Source organism: Hakea prostrata, chromosome 10 (genome assembly GCF_041222555.1).
Source record: "Hakea prostrata isolate BN-2017 chromosome 10, UWA_Hpros_2, whole genome shotgun sequence".
Classification (NCBI taxonomy): domain Eukaryota; kingdom Viridiplantae; phylum Streptophyta; class Magnoliopsida; order Proteales; family Proteaceae; genus Hakea; species Hakea prostrata.
The window spans coordinates 41,719,981-41,738,998 of NC_142609.1; the positions used below are offsets into that span (position 1 = coordinate 41,719,981).

General features: G+C 35.9%; 1 protein-coding gene and 1 non-coding gene across 2 annotated transcripts; one reads left to right on the forward strand and one right to left on the reverse strand.

Moving 5' to 3' along the window:
• Positions 1 to 1,742: 1,742 nt before the first annotated feature.
• Positions 1,743 to 1,815, forward strand: TRNAE-CUC (transfer RNA glutamic acid (anticodon CUC)). Its single transcript has one exon. It is a non-coding gene; the product is annotated as a tRNA-Glu (tRNA).
• Positions 1,816 to 6,086: 4,271 nt separating this feature from the next.
• Positions 6,087 to 10,403, reverse strand: LOC149003070 (uncharacterized). Its single transcript, XM_089137611.1, has 6 exons — positions 10,159 to 10,403; positions 10,033 to 10,073; positions 9,634 to 9,797; positions 7,587 to 7,686; positions 7,300 to 7,469; positions 6,087 to 7,015 (listed from the first exon to the last, which is right to left on the reverse strand). Exons 1-6 carry the CDS (start codon positions 10,221 to 10,223, stop codon positions 6,485 to 6,487), a joined length of 1,071 nt encoding a protein of 356 aa, XP_088993737.1. The 5' UTR covers positions 10,224 to 10,403; the 3' UTR covers positions 6,087 to 6,484.
• Between the last annotated feature and the right edge of the window lie 8,615 nt (positions 10,404 to 19,018).

The following is a 19,018-nucleotide window of genomic DNA, read 5'->3' on the forward strand; positions in this document are numbered from 1 at the left end:
TGACATAATATTTCGGGAAGATGAAAGTCATTGTATCTCTAAAATATCATGATCGATCCAAAAACAACATGGGTATACACAAACAAGGGGTTCAGTATGAAACGTTCTAGTAAGCGGCATGGTATCAGTGTGATATGGTTCATTTGTGTCAATTTGTCTATACAAATGACATCCATTTATGAAGTGATATAACAACATATGTCATACGGATACTATAAGGGCCATGATTTTGATTTTTTTTTTTTTTTGGGACTTGCATACACTTGGTCCTATTTACGCGCCCCTTGACTATTCTTCAAGTGGGTTGCTATTACATATAATTAAATATAAAGAAGAACTTCACCCTAACTCCGAGGTGATTCTGACTCTAACCTTCTACGACCAGAATTTCGATTTTCATAACAGTAAAGAGTATGATTAACTAGATCTTTAATTTAACGAAGCTTTCAAAACACATGATGACTAAGCCGTGTGAAGGTAGGTTAGTTTTTCTTTTTTTTTTTTTTTAAAACATTTTTGCTAAGATAAATATTAGTTATATAGAAAAATATGAAGAAAAAAACCAGAAGGGAAAAATATGTAGAAGTCACAACGACCAATACATTTTGAGTTTCTACCAGTGAATAATAGAAGGGAATCTAGAAGTCGAATTTATTAAATTATTCAATCGCTTCCAATTGTTTTAGGGCCTGTTTGGTTACATAGATTCAGAGATTTGAAATCTCTGGATTCACAAATGGAAAAGTTTTACCCGTTTGGTTGTGTGATCTGAATTCCTGAAATTTAGAGATTCACATTTTTACACTAAAAATGTGAATTTGTAAATTTGTGGGTATGAGGTGAAATCCAGAAATTTCATCTCTCCTATAAAAGCGTTAAACATTTGAACCATAACTCAATAAATGTTTTTTCAAGATAAATATACAAATTTTATTCCAAAGATTCAGGCTAACCAAACAGTTAATTTTATGAACCATGACTCCAGAGATTTGAAGTCAATAGATTTGAAATCTCTAGATTTATAATTTTATTCAACTAATTTTTTAATTAATTTAACTCGGATGATTTATGACGTATTCTTATCCTTTTATTCACTCAATCTGAGTGTTTCATCATAGCCAAAACTTCTTCTTTTTTCTAGGGATGTAAACGAACCGGATTCGGATCGGATAGTGGTAATACCATATCCACATCCTATTATGTTCGGATGAATTAGAATAATATCTTATCAATTTTTGAATGGATTCAGTTGGATTCGGATAATAATCAGATAGTTATTTTCTTTAATAGATTCTTCTAAATGGGTGTGAATATAAATTTTCGACTACATATTTATATGTTTACCATTTTATTTGTGAGGGTTATGTTTGAAATTTAAGAATTTAGCAACTTTAGTAGCTGTTTTTATAGAAAATCTAAAAAAATAGTCACATATCATGTAAAAAAATTATAAAATAAGAAAAATTAATTTAAATAAGTAACTTAATCGGATAATTTTATCGGACGGATAATAATCGGTAAGAAAGGGGTATACCATATCCAAATCCTATTAGTAATCAGACGGATTCAGATACTACTAAACAGATGTGGATGCGAATTTGGAAGTAGATTTCGGTTATTCATTTACACAATTACACCCCTACTTTTTACCCCTATTACGGAAATAATATCAAATTGTGATTGGGAGAAGTTGAGATGCAAATTATTTCTATTGTATATAAAAAGTAACTTAATCAAACGGATCCGTTGTAGTCTAGTTGGTTAGGATGCTCGGCTCTCACCCGAATGACCCGGGTTCAAGTCCCGGCATCGGAAAGTTGTTTTTACCAAATCCTACCGTTGCAGGATATGATCAATGATTTGTGAATAACTGGGTCCCACTGTCCCACCCATACGACCCGGGTTCAAGTCGCGACAACGGAAATTTCTTATCTAATTCTTTTTTCTTTTTTTGGGTAAACTTTCTTATCTTATTCTAGATACCGTGATATTTTTGTGATAGTGATGATACAGTCCCCACATTATTTTACCAAAAATATATATATATATAAAAATATATATATTATATATAAAATCTCCACCAGATCTTTGACTTCAGATGTAGAGTTCCTACTTCCACTTTGTGTTTGGAATCACAATCCATGAATGACGTGAGAAGGGTAGTGATACAAATCACAATATATCTAAGGAATAAGCTTTGCCAATCACCAAACCTTATAAGGTGGAACCCTCGACATTATGGTAGATCAAACTCAATGTGGATGGCTCATCTTTCTCTGATTTACATAGATCTAAAATTGACGGACTGGCATGCGATTCTAACCACTAAATGGTCTTTGCTCACGGATAAAGAACGGAATGTCAAAACTCTATTATTTCAAAAGAACTTACCATTAGAAAAGGTATTGCTCTTACACTGGATTTTAACCTGTCTCACATCTGTGTGGAGAGAAAAAACCAGTTAGTGCTCTCCATCCTCAATCCAACATCCCGCCACAACTGGAAAATCATCCACTTAATCAAAGATATACTTATGTTAACTACACCTTTCATCGAATCCATTTTCTCACATATTCCTAGAGAGGCTAACTTCGTGGCAGACGAGCTAGTCAAGTCTATAGCACTTTTCCATTATAGGTTTGTGTATCAACATTTTTCACCCTCCTTTTTATCTTGGGTGCTATTCTTTGACTCCCTTATGTGTTAGCTACATAGAGGTTTTCATTTGAATAAACGAAGCTGTGTTTCTTAACAAAATAAAATAAAAAAGGGAAAAGTGGGCGGTGGCTCTATTTTTTTTATTTTTCTTTGAATGTTTTTAGCTTCCCCTAAATAAAAGGTATTGATGTGTGACTTTTAAGTTTTAACAATAGAGTCGGCTGTGGAGGAAAGACGAAGATAGTAAATGGATCCCCATTCATCCACCTGTAGGATTTTGGAAAATGAGACACGCCAATATGGGGGTAAAATTGTAGTTTTATATTTTTAAATTAAGATTAATTTTCATCCGGACCCTAAGATTTGTTCTATGTTATTTTTAATAAAAAAATTAAAATTTTGCATCATCCTTCCGTATGCTATAGAAAAAATTAATTTGAGGATAAATAATCGATACTATAACCAATTTGCTCATAATTTTTTTTTTTTTGGTAATTTTCATTAGCTTTAGTCTATATCATTTTTAGTCATAGTCAAAAAAAAATTACAATTTTAATTTTACTTTACATTTGCCTTTCTTGTACTATAGAAAAAGTCAATTTAAGAACAAATTATTACTTTTATGACCAATTTGCCTCTTTTTTTTTTTTAATTTAAAATTTTTACTACAACCCCCACTTGCTACCATGAAACTCATGACTCACGTTTTAGTCCAAAAATTATAGAAAAATCATAAACTTCAAATAAATTTTAAAAAATAATCAAAATACCCTTATATGTTAAAATGACTTAATTACCCCTTAGCTTAAACCATATTTGGAAAAATTATCCTCAAATAGAAATGGGTGTTTGTTCCTTAATTGAGTTGAGCAAATGGGAGATGAAAAAGATGGATGAAGGCAAAATTTCAGCTAAGATTTTACTTTACAAATTGGGTTTCAGCTAAGGGTATCTTAGTCATTTTTTTTATTTTACCCCTTCTTTGATTGCACACTTTTCCACCTCTAATACATAACATAAAAAATCTTAATAACAAATCCTCTTCTAAACAAGCCTACTTGATCCCGACTCACCCCAGCTAATTGAGTATAGCACTCCTTCACATTCACAGCAACATCCATATTGCACTTAAACCATCTTCTAAGACATGTCCACACTAAAACTTCCAACTCTTTACTTGGTTCAAGAACAGGGCTTCTACATGTTGTCCAAATCTTTTAATATATAAGGATATTTTAAATTTTATTTGAATTTAAGAATTTTTTATAATTTTTAACTAAAAAGAGAATCACGAGTTTCATGGTAGGTGAAAATGTGTATGTAAAACATTTAAATTAAAAAATAATAATAATAAACGCAAATTGATAAGTAAAAAATGTCTACCCTAAAACTTCAACTCTATTCTTGGTTCAATGAAGGGCAAATGCAAAGGTCTCAAATCATTTTGGAATATATAAGGATATTTTAAATTTTATTTGAATTTACGAAATATTGACAAATTTTTGACTAGAAGAGAATAATTTGTTGCTTGGAAAGTGACATTTTCTATATGTAAGCAAGATTTAAATTAAAAAATAATAATAATAAACGCAAATTGATAAGTAAAAAATTTATCATTCTACAGTACAATAGCAGCAAATGCAAAGTCTCAATTTTTTGGACCAAACCTCAAGGATCCTTACAAAATTACTCCAAAAACAAATAAAGGCAAATTGATCATAGAAGCAATAATTTGTGCTTAAATTGACTTTTTCTATAGTCAGGAGACGCAAATGCAAAGTCTCAATTATTTTGGACTAAAAATGACATAGACAAAACCCCTTCAAATGAAAATTACCCTCAAATTTAACGAAAATTACCCTCAAATTTAACATGAAAATGTCCTGCCATTTTCAAACCAGCATTAACAACCACGTGACGATGATAATTAATTTTAGTTACAACGAAACCCATCCAAATTTATGAAAACATTATTTATTAAATAAGCACAATTGCATTTCAGTAATAAAAGTGACTGTATACTTAACTGGTCTTTCTTAAAACCACAACCGAGGTAAAAGTAAAGTACCATCTTTTTAGGTTAAAAATGAAAGAGTCAAACACAAAGCGTCCAAAATGAAAATTACCCTCTCTGAGTTTCTGTTCTAAGGGATGTAAATATAATAATTATTTACAAACACAAGATTGTATATACCATTTGCCCTAACATTTTACAAAAATCCTTTCATCCACTCTTCAAAAGGTGCAATTGATATCTTCAGGTTAGCACCCAACATAGCTAAATTCAAGGAATGAAACAATTATCGAATCTTCTTGAACAAAGACTTTAAACATTCCGGTATTTTTCAGCATAGACAAAAATTGTACCATACACCTAAAGTACTGCTAGATCCACTTTTTTTATCTGGTGCTTACATATTAGTATCTGATATTGTTCTCCTTAATTTTGTTCTGATGACTCGTCATGTTATTGCAGATTTTTTCTTGTTACAAGGGAGAACCTTTATTTTATGGTTGATATCACCTTATTGTCGTCATCCATGTCTCCTAACCTGCACTCTTTTACTTAAAGAAATGCTTTTTAGTTCTTGACCCAAAAAATGCTGACAATTTACCAAAACAATTGAGTGAAGCAAATGTTGTTTTCCCAAGACAAACTACAAGATCTAAGAAAGGTACAACAGTAAAACGAAAAACTAGTGTTATATCCATAAGATTCTTTCTTTTTATTTTTTGTGCAGGGGAGAGGGGAAAGAGATTCTACTTTGATGTCATCCATGTGAAGATACATGGCATTGAAAATCAATCAAGCATTGAATTTACAATATTTATAAACAAATCTAGTGGGAAGCAGCTGTCGCTGGGTGAGACAGATTACCCCAACACTCGCGTTTTTACTGTCCAGAAACTTAAGAGGGTGCAATCGAGCAAAATCACCTGTAAGTTCAAGTAAACTTCGAACCAAACCAGCTGAAAGCTTGAACATGTAAATGTGATCCACTGAGAATCAACCCATACAGGATTGCGTCCGTGTAAAATCACAAGGAAATCACTATTTTCTGACTTGACCCGATCAAAAAAACACTAGCTCAAATCAACACAACAAGAATTAGGACACCGTAACTGAAGCAGGCAACGTACAAACTCCAGCAGAAGAATACTTGGAAAACAACAAGAACTAGGTAATTCACTAATAGACACGAAGTTCCATGGCTACCCACCTCTTTTGTCACTGACCAGTAACCTGCAAAAATTAACTAGTCTCTCAGTGTTACCTAGTCCTTGTTGGACATATAGCATTGATAACAACCGAGTATAAACTAACCCAGTAACAAGGATCTAGAAACTTAGATGCAAACTGGAATGGATCTTCAGCAGGCAGCTAATTCTGAAGGAAAAGAAGTCTATCTTATGATCAAACTACAATGTAAAAGGTGCATACTCTATATTAAAGATGCTTAAATCTACAACAATCTAGAGTGACAAGATTCGTGACCAAACTAATGTCTAACTAAAGTCAAATCCGACACAAAAGAGACTAGATGGATGGATCATCTAAAGTTTATGTAGGCCATACAGATAACAAAACCAAAAAATAAATAACTACCAACAGTCTCCTTGATCTTCTTCTAGATGTCCTTTCAGGTAGAAGGCAAAATAAACTTCTAGCAACGGTCAGACACTTCTAGCACCTGCAAAACAGTATCTATCCTGCCACAGAAGTATCTATCCTGCCACAGATGTAGTAGAGAAAAACTAGAGGCACACATGTAGTACTGCTAGAAGGAAGCTTAAGCAACTGCAACTGCAACTGCATGAATCTTTTCTACCTTGCATAAGGATGGTAACGACTACTGGCACTATAACTTGCTCTACTTCCATACAGTCCACCTGCCCCACTGTAACTAGCACCAGGGCCAGAATCATAGCCACCACCATAGCCTGAACCACCGTAGCCTCCATAACCTTCACCTCCTCGGCCATAGCCACCTAAACCACTTCCCCCGTAACCCCCTCCAAATCCCCCACCATATGATCCAAAGCGACTAGAGTAACCAAGGGATGAGGACTCACCTCTGTACCCACCTAGGCTTGCGCTGCCAAAACCCCCATAACCACCACCAAATTCTCCACCACCACCAGCATAACCCCCATAACCACCAAGTCTACCACCAAGACCTCCAGGAGTCCTATAGGAAGCAGCACCAAAACCACCACCACCACCACCACCGAAACCACCATAAGTGTCGCCATATCCACCGAGAGAATCACCAAATGAACGACCCCTAGACTCGCTACCAAATGCAGAAGGTGGAGGGTTTGAGGGTTTCTTTGGTTCAGCCTTCTTGATCTCCACCTACAACAAAGCAAGTAAGTCAACCTATGTTCCATAAACTTTGAATTATGTTGACAACCCTGGCCTTAAAAGCTCTAAAAGACCTGCACCCATGTCTGCCTAAAGAATTACCAACATAACATTTAACCTAAACCAAACAACAGTAAGAAATGTAAACTAAAGAAAAAGTGAGCAATCTTTATCCTATGTAACTTTGAAAATCTCGGAGCAAGAAATCTATGACATGGAACAAATCCATGTCCATCTACATGTTTTCTGGCGAACCACCATTCAACAGAACTAACCTGGGTACCCTCCATATCAATCATATTACCCTTTGCTAGTATATCATCTACAACTTGTTCACTGTCAAAGATTATAAATCCAAATCCTCGGGAACGATTGGTAGCATGATCACGAACAATCTGGTGGTCCACCACCTTCCCATACTTGGAAAAGAAACTTTTGAATTCATCTGATCAGGAGAAAAATTGCAAGAATCATTGAGTCAATATCAGCAAAAAATTATACACTACTTTTTTTTTGGGGTACTTTGTTAGGTGGAGAGGAAGCAAGCTGCAGACAACTTTACCTTCAGTGACTGTTGTAGGCACCCCACCAACAAATATCTTCTTCGTTTTAAAATCCTTCGATTGCACAGAGCCTTTTGGAATAGTTCTTTTGATTTCCACCTGTCAGCTCCGATATGAGTTCACAAATATAAATCTTAAAATAAAAAAGGAGAAGGGTAAACATCTCCATCAATATATATAAGTAGTGCCACCGATTGAACATGACCTAACACATGACATTCACTTGATGATAGTAATCTGACAGAGAGGTCAAAGGAGTCAAGCCATCAAACATCAAGACTTTTATAAGGAGGCTAATAAAATAAAAGATAACGCAGGTTTCACATTGAAAACCAAACTAAGGATATAGACAACATTATGAGCTATGGAACTACCTCAGTTGAACATTTTTTACAGTTACAACTGTTATATAAGTCCTAAACAGGGTGTCACACAAATGCCTCTGGAAATTTCCACAAACTTTTACCATCATGATTGCCAGTAATGGCACATATGCAACTTTAAAAACATCATAAGAATAGTATATACAACCCTCTCAGCCCTATCCATACAAGAAAAACCTTGAAAGTAATCATGGCACCACAACCCTTCATGGTTAACATATATTAGATACATGCAATTGTATGTAATTGTATATCAATGCTCTAAACTTTATTGTTATTGGTTTTGAGAATTTGATCTATGAGTATTTTATTCTATTGTATTATTGTTGTATCAATGTTTAGATTCTTTTTACTTCTAGCATGCAAGCCAAACTTTTGCCTCTGACAGAAAAACTTACCAGAGTTTTTAAAAAATAATAGGTTTCAACTGCTTTCAATATTATTTCAAGAGCTTTTGACCAGTAAATACCAATTTTTTTACCAAAATCAACTGATTCAATTTCAGTAGTTGCATCAACATGCCCAGTACGTGCAGAGTTTTATCCACAAAATTACCGGGTTATGACCTGGTTTCAACAGGTTTCAACTGTGAATTGACAGCCTGAGATGAGAGAGATAATAAATATCCAAGGGGGAGGTAGAGAACCAGATATAGCTCTTGACAGCCGCCCGCTATAAACTTAAAAATTTCATCCAACTTTCAAATCCAAAACCATGAGTTTATTACAAGCTGTTATATAGAACTAAGCAAAGGAAATCCAATATTATTAAAGGGCTGAAATCAATTTGAAAGCAATAAAGACTTAGGATACTATTCCCTACTAGAAATCCAACATGACAGAGACAATGTTGTCTCGAAAAGCATATCACAGAGTTAACCTTAATTTATCTAACATCTAACTGCAAAACAGGTGGTCTCCATAGTATACTCCATTCAAATAGATTGGGATAGATAGTGCAAAGATTACAGTGAATCAATGGACCAACTATTGTTTGTATCAGCTTATATTACTTACAAAACAAACTTGTCAGAAAAAATGAACTCCATGGCCAGTTGTTTAATCTCCTGTTCCTAACCTTAATAACAAACATAAGAACATTCCAACAGCCAAGCTACTAAACATAGTATTCTCTGCAACACTAACAAACGGTAATAACACTAATGTCTAGGTGAGGCCTATCACAATCCTATCTCACCAACTTCGACCCCAACAAACCCACCAATTGAATAACAAACGTCCACTCTCCAGACAATAAAAACCCAAAGCTCCAAACTTCCTTCCTCAAGAAGTGAATGAGCAAAATAGCCTAAAGCCCTAGAGGCTCCATCGACCCTACTACCAAAATTAAAAAATAATAATAATTACCCAGTGACCAGCCTGGCAGCCTAATAAACCCAGTCCTTCAATCCCCAGACGACAAGTTAAATCTGTTTTGACTTCAACCCTAAAACCATTCTTCATATGGTGGGAATGACCGCCATGCCACCAAAGATTTTCGGCATCCAACTGTTTTATGGCAGTCATTCCACACGCCATATTATTCCTTCAAAAACAGCTACATGACTAACGCTTCATGAAGTTTTTATTGAAAACATCAAATCCAACTGTTATAAAAATACTCAATCAAAGAGAATTAAACTATAATGTCAAAGAGTGCTTACTTGTTTCCCATTGATGACATGGACTTCTTCAATAACCTTGTCAACAACGGATGGATCAGCATAAGTTATGAACCCGAACCCTCTTGGTTGCCCCGTATATCGATCTTTCATTATAACTGAGTCGGTAATTTCCCCATACTTCCCAAAATACTTGGTAAATGTCGCTGATTTCATCACAAAGAAGGAACAGGAAAAACATTATGAGCGATAGCCCTTCGAAGAAACAAAACAAAACCTTAAATTCGTCAACTCGACACTACGTCGCAATCTTACTTCAAACGATACAACAGGAAGCTATTTGCTCCATTCAAACATAACCCATACAACGACGGAAAGACTGACGAGAGGTAAAATAGAAGAAAGAGAAGAAAAAGAAAGAAAGAAAGAAAGCAAGCATACCTAAGCTTGTATCTTTAGCTAACCCTCCAATAAATATTTTTCTGCAGCAGATAGAGACAGGAATGAGTGAAGCTCCAAAACAAATAAAGAAACAAATAAACTGGAGATCTGAAGTAGAAAACAAACCCAGGACTCGCTCCCTCCCCTGTATTAGGGTTATCGGAAGAATCACCCTTTGGTTTCGATCCCATGACTTCTTGCTTCACCTGGCCTCCGAGAAACCAGAGATCCGAAGAACAGAGATACGAACAGAGATACGTAAGACAAGGCAAAGACTGTTGCCGATGTTATGACAGACGATACAGGGTTAGGGTTTTGTTCTTCGCAGCTATCGGAGAAAACTTAAAGATGGAAATCAAGAAAAAATCGATCTAGGGTTTGGAGGAAATATATAGACGTCAAGATGGAAGTTGTCACGTGGTTACCTTATTCAATGTGACATCTTTCAATTTTTTCACTATTCGTGACCAGGGGCGTTACTGGTCCGATGTTGCTCCGGGTTGGGACGGGTTGGATCGGGTTGGTCTAAACCTTACAAAATCTTATATGGGCTTGAGAATTTCAACCCAAACCCTATCTTGTGTCATGTTTTGAATTACAAATTTATTGTTTGGATGTGATTGATATCATCATCGCCAAAATCAGAAAAAGGGTATGAGAGAGTTGGTTAATCTCTTTGCCTATTGTTTTGTGTTTTTTGAGTGTTTGATCACACCAAATGTATTGTTGATATACAGCATTTTATTGGGCACTCTGTATCACTACCCAAATGGTTTCTAATGAAAGAGCCCTCTTAATAGCCAAAACCTATGTTGTCAAGGAGTTAATTGCTCCATAACCTTCAAATAAACAAAAAACTATCTTGACTTGTTGATTTCTACCTACTCCCCCAACACCTGCCTGGAGGTTGTGATTAACTCCCATAGAAGAGTCATTATCATTAATCTTAATCTAAGAATCACGTGGGGGTTCCCACTTAATTTCAAGTCGGTCCTTAATTGGGGGAATTTTTGTCATCAAACATGAATTATGATTATGATAATATGCTAAATACTAAGAGGCATAATAAGCAAGTTGATGTGGGCTTAAAGTTGTACCTCCATGAGCCTATTCATTATAGTTATTCTAGATCACCCAAAGCGCATTAGACCATACTCTAAACAAGTTATGAAGTTGCTTGTCAAGAACCTATAGTGTCAAACTGCCAGTAAGTTGATCTTTCATCAAGCTATGTTATGATTAGTTGAATCCTATTAAATCCCACGTTCTCTAACTGATCTGACAGTGGAAGAAAAGGTATTCATGGAGTCCCACCCCCCCCGGGGGGGCGAGCGGTTGCTCCCCAACCACACAAATATGTGGGGCCTACAGGTAAAAAACACTTTAAAAAAAATCAAATATTCACTTGTGGGCCCCATGTGTTTGTGTTGTTGGGAAGCCGTCAGGGAGCAGTCTGTGCTCCCTCGGCGGGGTGAGGATCCGGACTCGTGTTCATGCGTCACCTGACCTTTGCTACAGTGAGCACATGACTATTGGATATTGCATCATTTTCGCAATAGCAAATTAGGGGATTACGAAAAGCATCTTGGAGGCAACTCTGAAGGGACTACAGATTGGAATAAACAAGGCAATAGGAACTAGATTACAAGTACAAGAAATCTGGACCAATAATGCACAAGTAGTAGCACTATTACCATGGCCCTCAAGAGAGACATGGACTTTAGGGGAATTAGACATGCTCATGGATCTAGCCAAGAAAACCAAGAATGTGAACTATCATATATTCTCAAACCCGATGCTTCAGGCATATTTTGAATACTATGCTGCTATAGGTGCTAATCTGATGGATGCGTTATTCAATATCACGTTAATAACCATTTTAATTTTCATAAAAAAAAAAAAAAAAACTTCTATTCCAAGATTTTGAAATTTGATCTATCAAAACTGCTACAAAAGTGGAGACAAGAGTTGGGTGTAGAATTGGCATATCAATACGAGGAAGATTAGGTATCCTCCAATCCTTCCAAGGGTGAATACTTTTCCCATTGCCTTGAAGCATGAAAATCCCGTTTTCATGTAGTCTCGAACCATTAGAATTGATTTCCATACCCATGAAAAATGATATTCTTTAATGTATTTCTCTATCGTCAAACGACACCAGAGAGATGGAGTTTGAGAAGGTGATGATTAGTTCCCTGCTTTTTCGTAGCAAAGCAAGGGTCTTCTTTGGCCCCCCCTCCTTTTCCCCCCCGAATCCTCCAATTTATAGTATGAACTAAAGATTTTTTTACAAAACTTATTATTTCTTGATCAACAATACAGTGAAGATATATGATCTCCCAGTTATCTTCAATGACAATTGAAGTTTCAAATATACTTGATTTCTCTTCACTATCGATTAGAGCACTGGGTCAAGGAAGTCCAAGAGATTAATATGTTGGAATAGTTTAGGTCGTTAGGATTAGTGAGTTATTTGGTTATTAAATTAAGTTTATGTATAAATTATAGTTTAATTATATCAACATGGGGTTGAAGGGCTAAACGTGAACCTATCCAATACTACAAAGACTAGTTTTTCGTCCGGATCTCTGTGGAAAAAGTCGACCACAAAAACCAGTGGGTCTCACTGGTGGGAAAAAAATAATTCCAAAAAGTGTTTTTACGTTTATGTCATAAGGTAGCAACCAGTCCGTTTATTCATAACTAGACAACCATTCCGTTTGAAAAAGTTTGGCTGAGCTTGTTACAAGCTCAAAATAGGGTTTTTGACACCCCATGGCCCTACTTGTGAAAAAACAATAATCATCCACCCACTCAAGACCACTAGTGGAAAACAAATCATCACTCTTTTGCCCCAGTGACATGACCAACTTTGAACCAAATCGGGTGTGGGCTGAATATTTTGGCCTTCAGGGTGGGTCAAGCCTAGAGGGGCCTAAAATTAGGATTTGTCCTACCACCCATTCCGACCTCGTTATTGATTTTGGCTTTGATCTTGGCCTGATCTTGACCTTGATTTTACATTGATCCAAACCCTCGTTTTGACATTAAGTTGTTTCAACCTTAAGACTCCACCTCAATTTTGTATCACCAAACATTATTTATTGTCATTCATAAAAATAAATGATTTATTCATTTAATTTGTTGGCATGAACGCAAACCAAGTCGTTGGAATTTTTATTTTTATTTTTATTTTTTTTGTGTCTGAGGTTCATCCGAGCTAGCTTGCACGCACTTTGATTATATCTTCAAAGGGAGCTTTATTGTTCGCAAGGGTCGAACCCACGACTTCTCCATTGAGAAATATGGATCTTACCACTCTACCGACATTACATTGACCACACGTCCTACATTTTTATCCCATTAGACTATGACATCTTAAAGTGGAACTTCCAAATAACATGGGTATATTCTTAAAGATATAAGTTGAAGGTCACAAATTATTATTATTAAGCCTTGTCTTTATGGGACCAAATGTAATCAAGCTATTAACACGAGGAAAATAATGATTGATTGAAGGTTTTATATTTTTTGAGTTTTTACGTATGGGTCTCCACAAACTAATGTTAGATTCCCTTAAGCTGCGTTTGTTTGTTGGAATAAACTTGTGAGTGGGAAAAAATGGGTGGAAAAATTATTGAAGAAAGTGTAGATTTCTTAATTTTTCCTTTAAATCAAAAAATTATAGATTGTTTGGTTGCTTGGGGTGGGAAAGTGAAAGAGTTTGGTCTGGTGATGTGCCAACCCCACTTTCCCACCTCAAGCCATTTTTAAACCCCACAAATTTGGTGGAACTTTGTGAAAAAGTTTGGAAAAGTAAAAAGTGAGACTCATCACTATCATTTTTTTACAAAATCATTTCATTTCTTTTCATTCTCTCTCACCCCACTACACATGGGACCCACATATTTTTTTCTTCTCTACCCCTTTTTTTTCACCCTTCATTTGTAAACAAACGTAGTCTTAGTGGCTTAGTACAATATATTACGTGTGGGTCATAACCAGACTGATACCGTGAGTTGCCATTAAGTATATTCAAATTTCAAACATGGAGTGACCAAAATGCCTCTCATATTATTTGATACATTGTGTTATTATATGATTAAAAATGAGACTTATAACATAATATGATTTATGCATTTTTTAAACATAAAGTGGGATATCACTGATTTAAAACCTCGATTTTAGGGGTGTCAGTATAATTTGTTCAAAATATAGTAATAATAATTAATACAAGGATTTGAATTAATAGTTATTATGAAACAATTATGAGCAACTACCATAAACTATACTTTCTTGTAATGTAACACGATTAAGACAAAAGTATAATTTCTTAGGGCTGTTTGGTTACATGAGTTTGGAGATTTCAAATATCTAGAGATTTCAAATCTATAGATTTCAAATCTATGGAGTTATAATTTATAAAATTAGATGTTTGGTTGTGGAATGAAATTTGTGGATCCACGTCTTAGTGAAAAACTGGTGAATCGACGTAGATTTTTGTGAAGGTGAAATCGTATAGATTTCAAAAAATCTATACGATTTCATCATTCACCAAAAATCATGTCGATCAAATAAATTTTTAGGATGAATTCAAAGGTGAATCTCCAGATTTCATGAATCTACTGAATTTTATAAATTATAACTCCATAGATTTGAAGTCTATAGATTTGAAATCTCGAAATTTCAAATCTCCGGATTCATGTAACCAAACAGGCCCTTAGATCATTACTTTCAATTTAATTTTACAATCTTCACAACAAAAGAAAAACACAAGTGTGTTGATAGAAAGAGGTCTCTCAAAAAGGTGTGAGACAAAAGGGCGGTGATTCACAATATCTTTTTCCCCCATAAAGTACATCCAATATAAAAAGTAATGAAGATCCAATCTTCCTTCACTAACATGACTTCTTCTCAAGAAGAAACTCAGTTTTATGGATGGAATTATCTAGTGCATTACTAAACTAAAGCAATATACCAATCAAGTTGCTATTTTTTTTAAATTAAAGCTTACTTGGGTAGGCATGACTGTAGTTATAGATAAGGACGTCAATCGATACATACAATACTGACTTTGAATACAAAAAATTGGAATCGTATTGTAACGAATTTTCACGGTATAGTACAGTTTCGATATTTATAAAAAGAGTTTTTTACATGAGCTCCTTCCATTTTCATGGAAAATAAATCGCACCCCCTTTAAAATCAAAACTTTGCAAATACCCCCTCCACTGTTAGCCCGATTACTTAGGACTGTTAAATATATTTAATATGACCATATTACCCTCAAATATGGTAACGTTTGAACTTCATTTTCAAGAGTTTTTTACATGAGCCCCCTCCATTTTCATGGGAAACAAGGCGCACCCCCTCTAAAATATAAAAAACCTTGCAAATACCCCTCTACCGTTAACCCCGTTACTTAGGACTGTTAAATAATTTTAATATGACCATATTACCCTCAAATATAGTAACATTTGAACTTCTTATTTTCAAAGCCATACCCCCTCACACCTCACAGTTACTCACGATGCCTTGTAATCTGTCGTCATCACTGCCAATCAACGCCCAAGATTATTAGCGGAGCAACATTTGAGGAGAAGCAGTACATGCCTCATCTTGAGGAGAAGAAAAAAAATGCAAGTGAGTTACACATTGCTTCAAATGTCCCTCCGGTGGTAATTGTGGGCGTTGATTTGCAGTGGTGATGACAAATTACGAGGAATCGTGAGTAAGTGTGAGGAGTGAAGTGGTATGGCTTTGAAAATAAGAAGTTCAAACATTACTATATTTGAGGGTAATATGGTCATATTAAAATTAGTTTACAGTCCTAAGTAACCGGGTTAATGGTGGAGGGGGTATTTGCAAGGTTTTTTATTTTAGAGGGGGTGCGCCTTGTTTCCCATGAAAATGGAGGGGGCTCATGTAAAAAATTATTGAAATAAGAAGTTCAACGTTACCATATTTGAGGGTAATATGGTCATATTAAAATTATTTAATAGTCCTAAGTAACGAGGTTAACGGTGGAGGGGGTATTTGCAAGGTTTTGATTTTAGAGGGGTGCGGTTTATTTTCCATGAAAATGGAGGGGGCTCATGTAAAAAACTCTTATAAAAATGGTATGGTACGTTTTAGTATGAAAACAATGCGGGACAAAAATTTAAACACGGTATATCGTGTGGTATAATTCTGGTACCAAATAACCCATTCCACTTTTATTATTGGTTTGTTAAGATCCTATGCTCTGAAGAAAAGTTATTATTGTTCAAAGTGGTAAAATATGTGCTGATGACCATGGAATCATGAAAGATAATTTCATGCATTTTACTAGTATCATCAAATATCTGATCAAGAACAGCATAATTCATATTAAGATTTTTATTGGGTCACTGAGGATATGATATTCAATACAACAACTTGTAGACTGAAGTGGAATAGTGGTTTTACAATAGGTTTGGAGAATTGGAGTTTAGACACCAAGGAACATCTCGTAGCATGTACTTTAAATCTAATCAACTTATGTGTCTTGAAACACTAAGCAAATAATATTTAATGTAAACTTCAAACACTAGATGATTATCTCACATAGTAGAAAGACACTTTTTAAGTGTGAAATTATATATATAGCATCTATTTGATACAGTATACGGTATCATACCATCAAATTCGATATGGTTTTGGGACATACCACTGTATGGTTCAATCAAAACCAATACCATACTAAATCGAATTTTTAAATTTTGTTTTGGTACATACCAAACCGAATTTTGAACGATGCGGTTTTAGATGGTAGGGTTCAGTATGGTTGAACGGTTTCGATATGCAATTGACGCCATTAGTTATAGAACTAGCATTGGAACTTAAAAGGATGGATCTCACAGGGTGAAAGATGCGGTGTTGAAGTAGAATAAAACTCAATTAGTGTTTATTGCAATAACATTACTTTGACACTTTACCACTATTTATTCTAGGGGATTCATAATGTTAATATTCATAAGTTGACTTATTCTAAATGGGTGTGTGGGATCCTTAGGATGGTGTTATCCTGATGATGTGTCACAGTTAAACTTTTGGATTCGACTGAGTCTCATCTCGTATTCGAGACGATGAATCCTGCAATAAAGGTTAGATGCCAGCTGGCTTGTATGCGGGGTAGCCGCCTCCGATGGCAAAGTCAGATGATGAGTATAGTGAGGTCTCGTGCAAAAGCTACACAAGATTATACTCAGAATGTATTGGATGCTTACCGGAGAAGTATGTCCCCTATCTTATACCGTTAATGTTTCCTTATATGCATTTGGTAAGTCTATCCGACGGGGGGTGTCATTTCTCTTGAGATCACGCTTTCCTGTCATCAATCCCGTGCAATCAACGTGGAGTTATATTAGTCGAGCGTTCATCGTGCCTCGATCAATCCAGTCAGTTATTATCCCGAGTGAATGTGAAGCTGCAACCGGGCATAACCCGATGAGTTAGGAAACCCGTGCCATGAGAGGACCGATCGGGTCTGACCCGATTGGGTATGAAACTTCCGTATCACCTGATATTATCTATCTCTTTGATTTTATGTTAATTTACTCAAATAAGTTATTGAAAGGAGACACTAATCTCACAAGGTGAAGAGATGTGGAGTTTTCAAATATTGCGAGAGTGGCTATGGGTTCATTTTTATCAATTATCGTATGTCGAACTCTGCTAACGATGATGACATCATATGCCTTTTCGTTTGATTTATTCATCAAAACAATTTTCTTACCTCGAATAAAGGAAGAGAGATACAACCACCTAAGGTGCTTCCATAAATTTTTTTTCTTCTTTCTTTTTAAATATTTAAGTGGAGAGTAATTGACCCCTCCACCCATTTGAAGTTTACAAGAAGAAAATCTTAAACTTATGCTTGTGAAAATATATAATCCTATACATTCCTCTCCAAGTAAAAATCCTTTTTCCTCACAACAAAAAATCAGAAGTTCCATTTTTTGTGTGTTGGTTGCGGAAATCAAAAGTTCCTTACAGCTTGTGCTTGCTAGTGTGTTTCTTAATGCTCTCTCACTAGTCTAAGAACAAGTGGGCTTTAAAGTGGCTATGTTTATATATATATTTTTAAGATAATTGATAAGTTTATATTAGGGGGTGGGGAACATTACATTTTTTTTTTTTGGTAAACAGTACTTCATTTAGAGAAACTAAAGAAAGTACAAACACAATTGCATGAGAACACAAGGTTCGAACCGAACCAAGGAGCAGAAAGTGACTAACCTGTCGTACATGCAATAGACAGGGTCATCCAAGGTAAGGGTGGGGTCAAGCCCAAAATGGGTCACGCCCAAAGAATCTTTAGAATAAAAACACAAAGAAAACACCAACACTCTCATAGGGGGACATACAACACACCTCATAGGACGGACATACAACACCCTCATAGGGAGACATACAACATGCCTCAAGGGCGGACACAAAACTCGTACAATTGTGGCGATGGTAGCATCAAAAGTGCGGAGAAGGTTCGGACCTGCCATTCGGCTCTGCCTTAGAGGCGTGCCTGTCAAGCTTGGCGCGGAAGAACTTGTATCCAGTGTTGGAGTTGGTATGCGGTATGCACCAAAGAACGTTGCAACCAGATAATTGATTTATTATTTAATTACCAAAAAAATAAAGAAAGTATTGCAACCAAGCAGATCTAAGGGGAAACCCTAGATCTGGTTATTTAGGAGGATCAGAGGAAGAGGAGAAGAAGCGGTGGGAGCCACAGCAGCCGAGGATCAGATAGAAGAAGAAAAGAAGCGGTGGGAGCTACAACGGCGGGAGGTGGAAGCAGGGAGAGAAGGCGGGAGCAAGGAGAGAAGACGGGAGCAGGGAGAGAAGGCCGGCAGGTGAGAGCAGGAGAGGAGGCGGGAGAAGGAGCAGGGGAGGCGGAGAGGAGGCGGGAGATGGTGGGAGAGAGAGCAGGAGGGAGAGAAGGCGGGGGGAGGAAGCAAGGGAGCAG

Coding starts and splice junctions, on each gene's coding strand:
- LOC149003070 (XM_089137611.1), bottom strand. CDS start 10,223: ATGGGATCGAAACCAAAGGGTGATTCTTCCGATAACCCTAATACAGGG. Junction 9,798..10,032: donor AGCTAAAGATACAAGCTTAG/GTATGCTTGCTT, acceptor TGATGAAATCAG/CGACATTTACCAAGTATTTT. Junction 7,470..7,586: donor GCCTACAACAGTCACTGAAG/GTAAAGTTGTCT, acceptor TCTCCTGATCAG/ATGAATTCAAAAGTTTCTTT.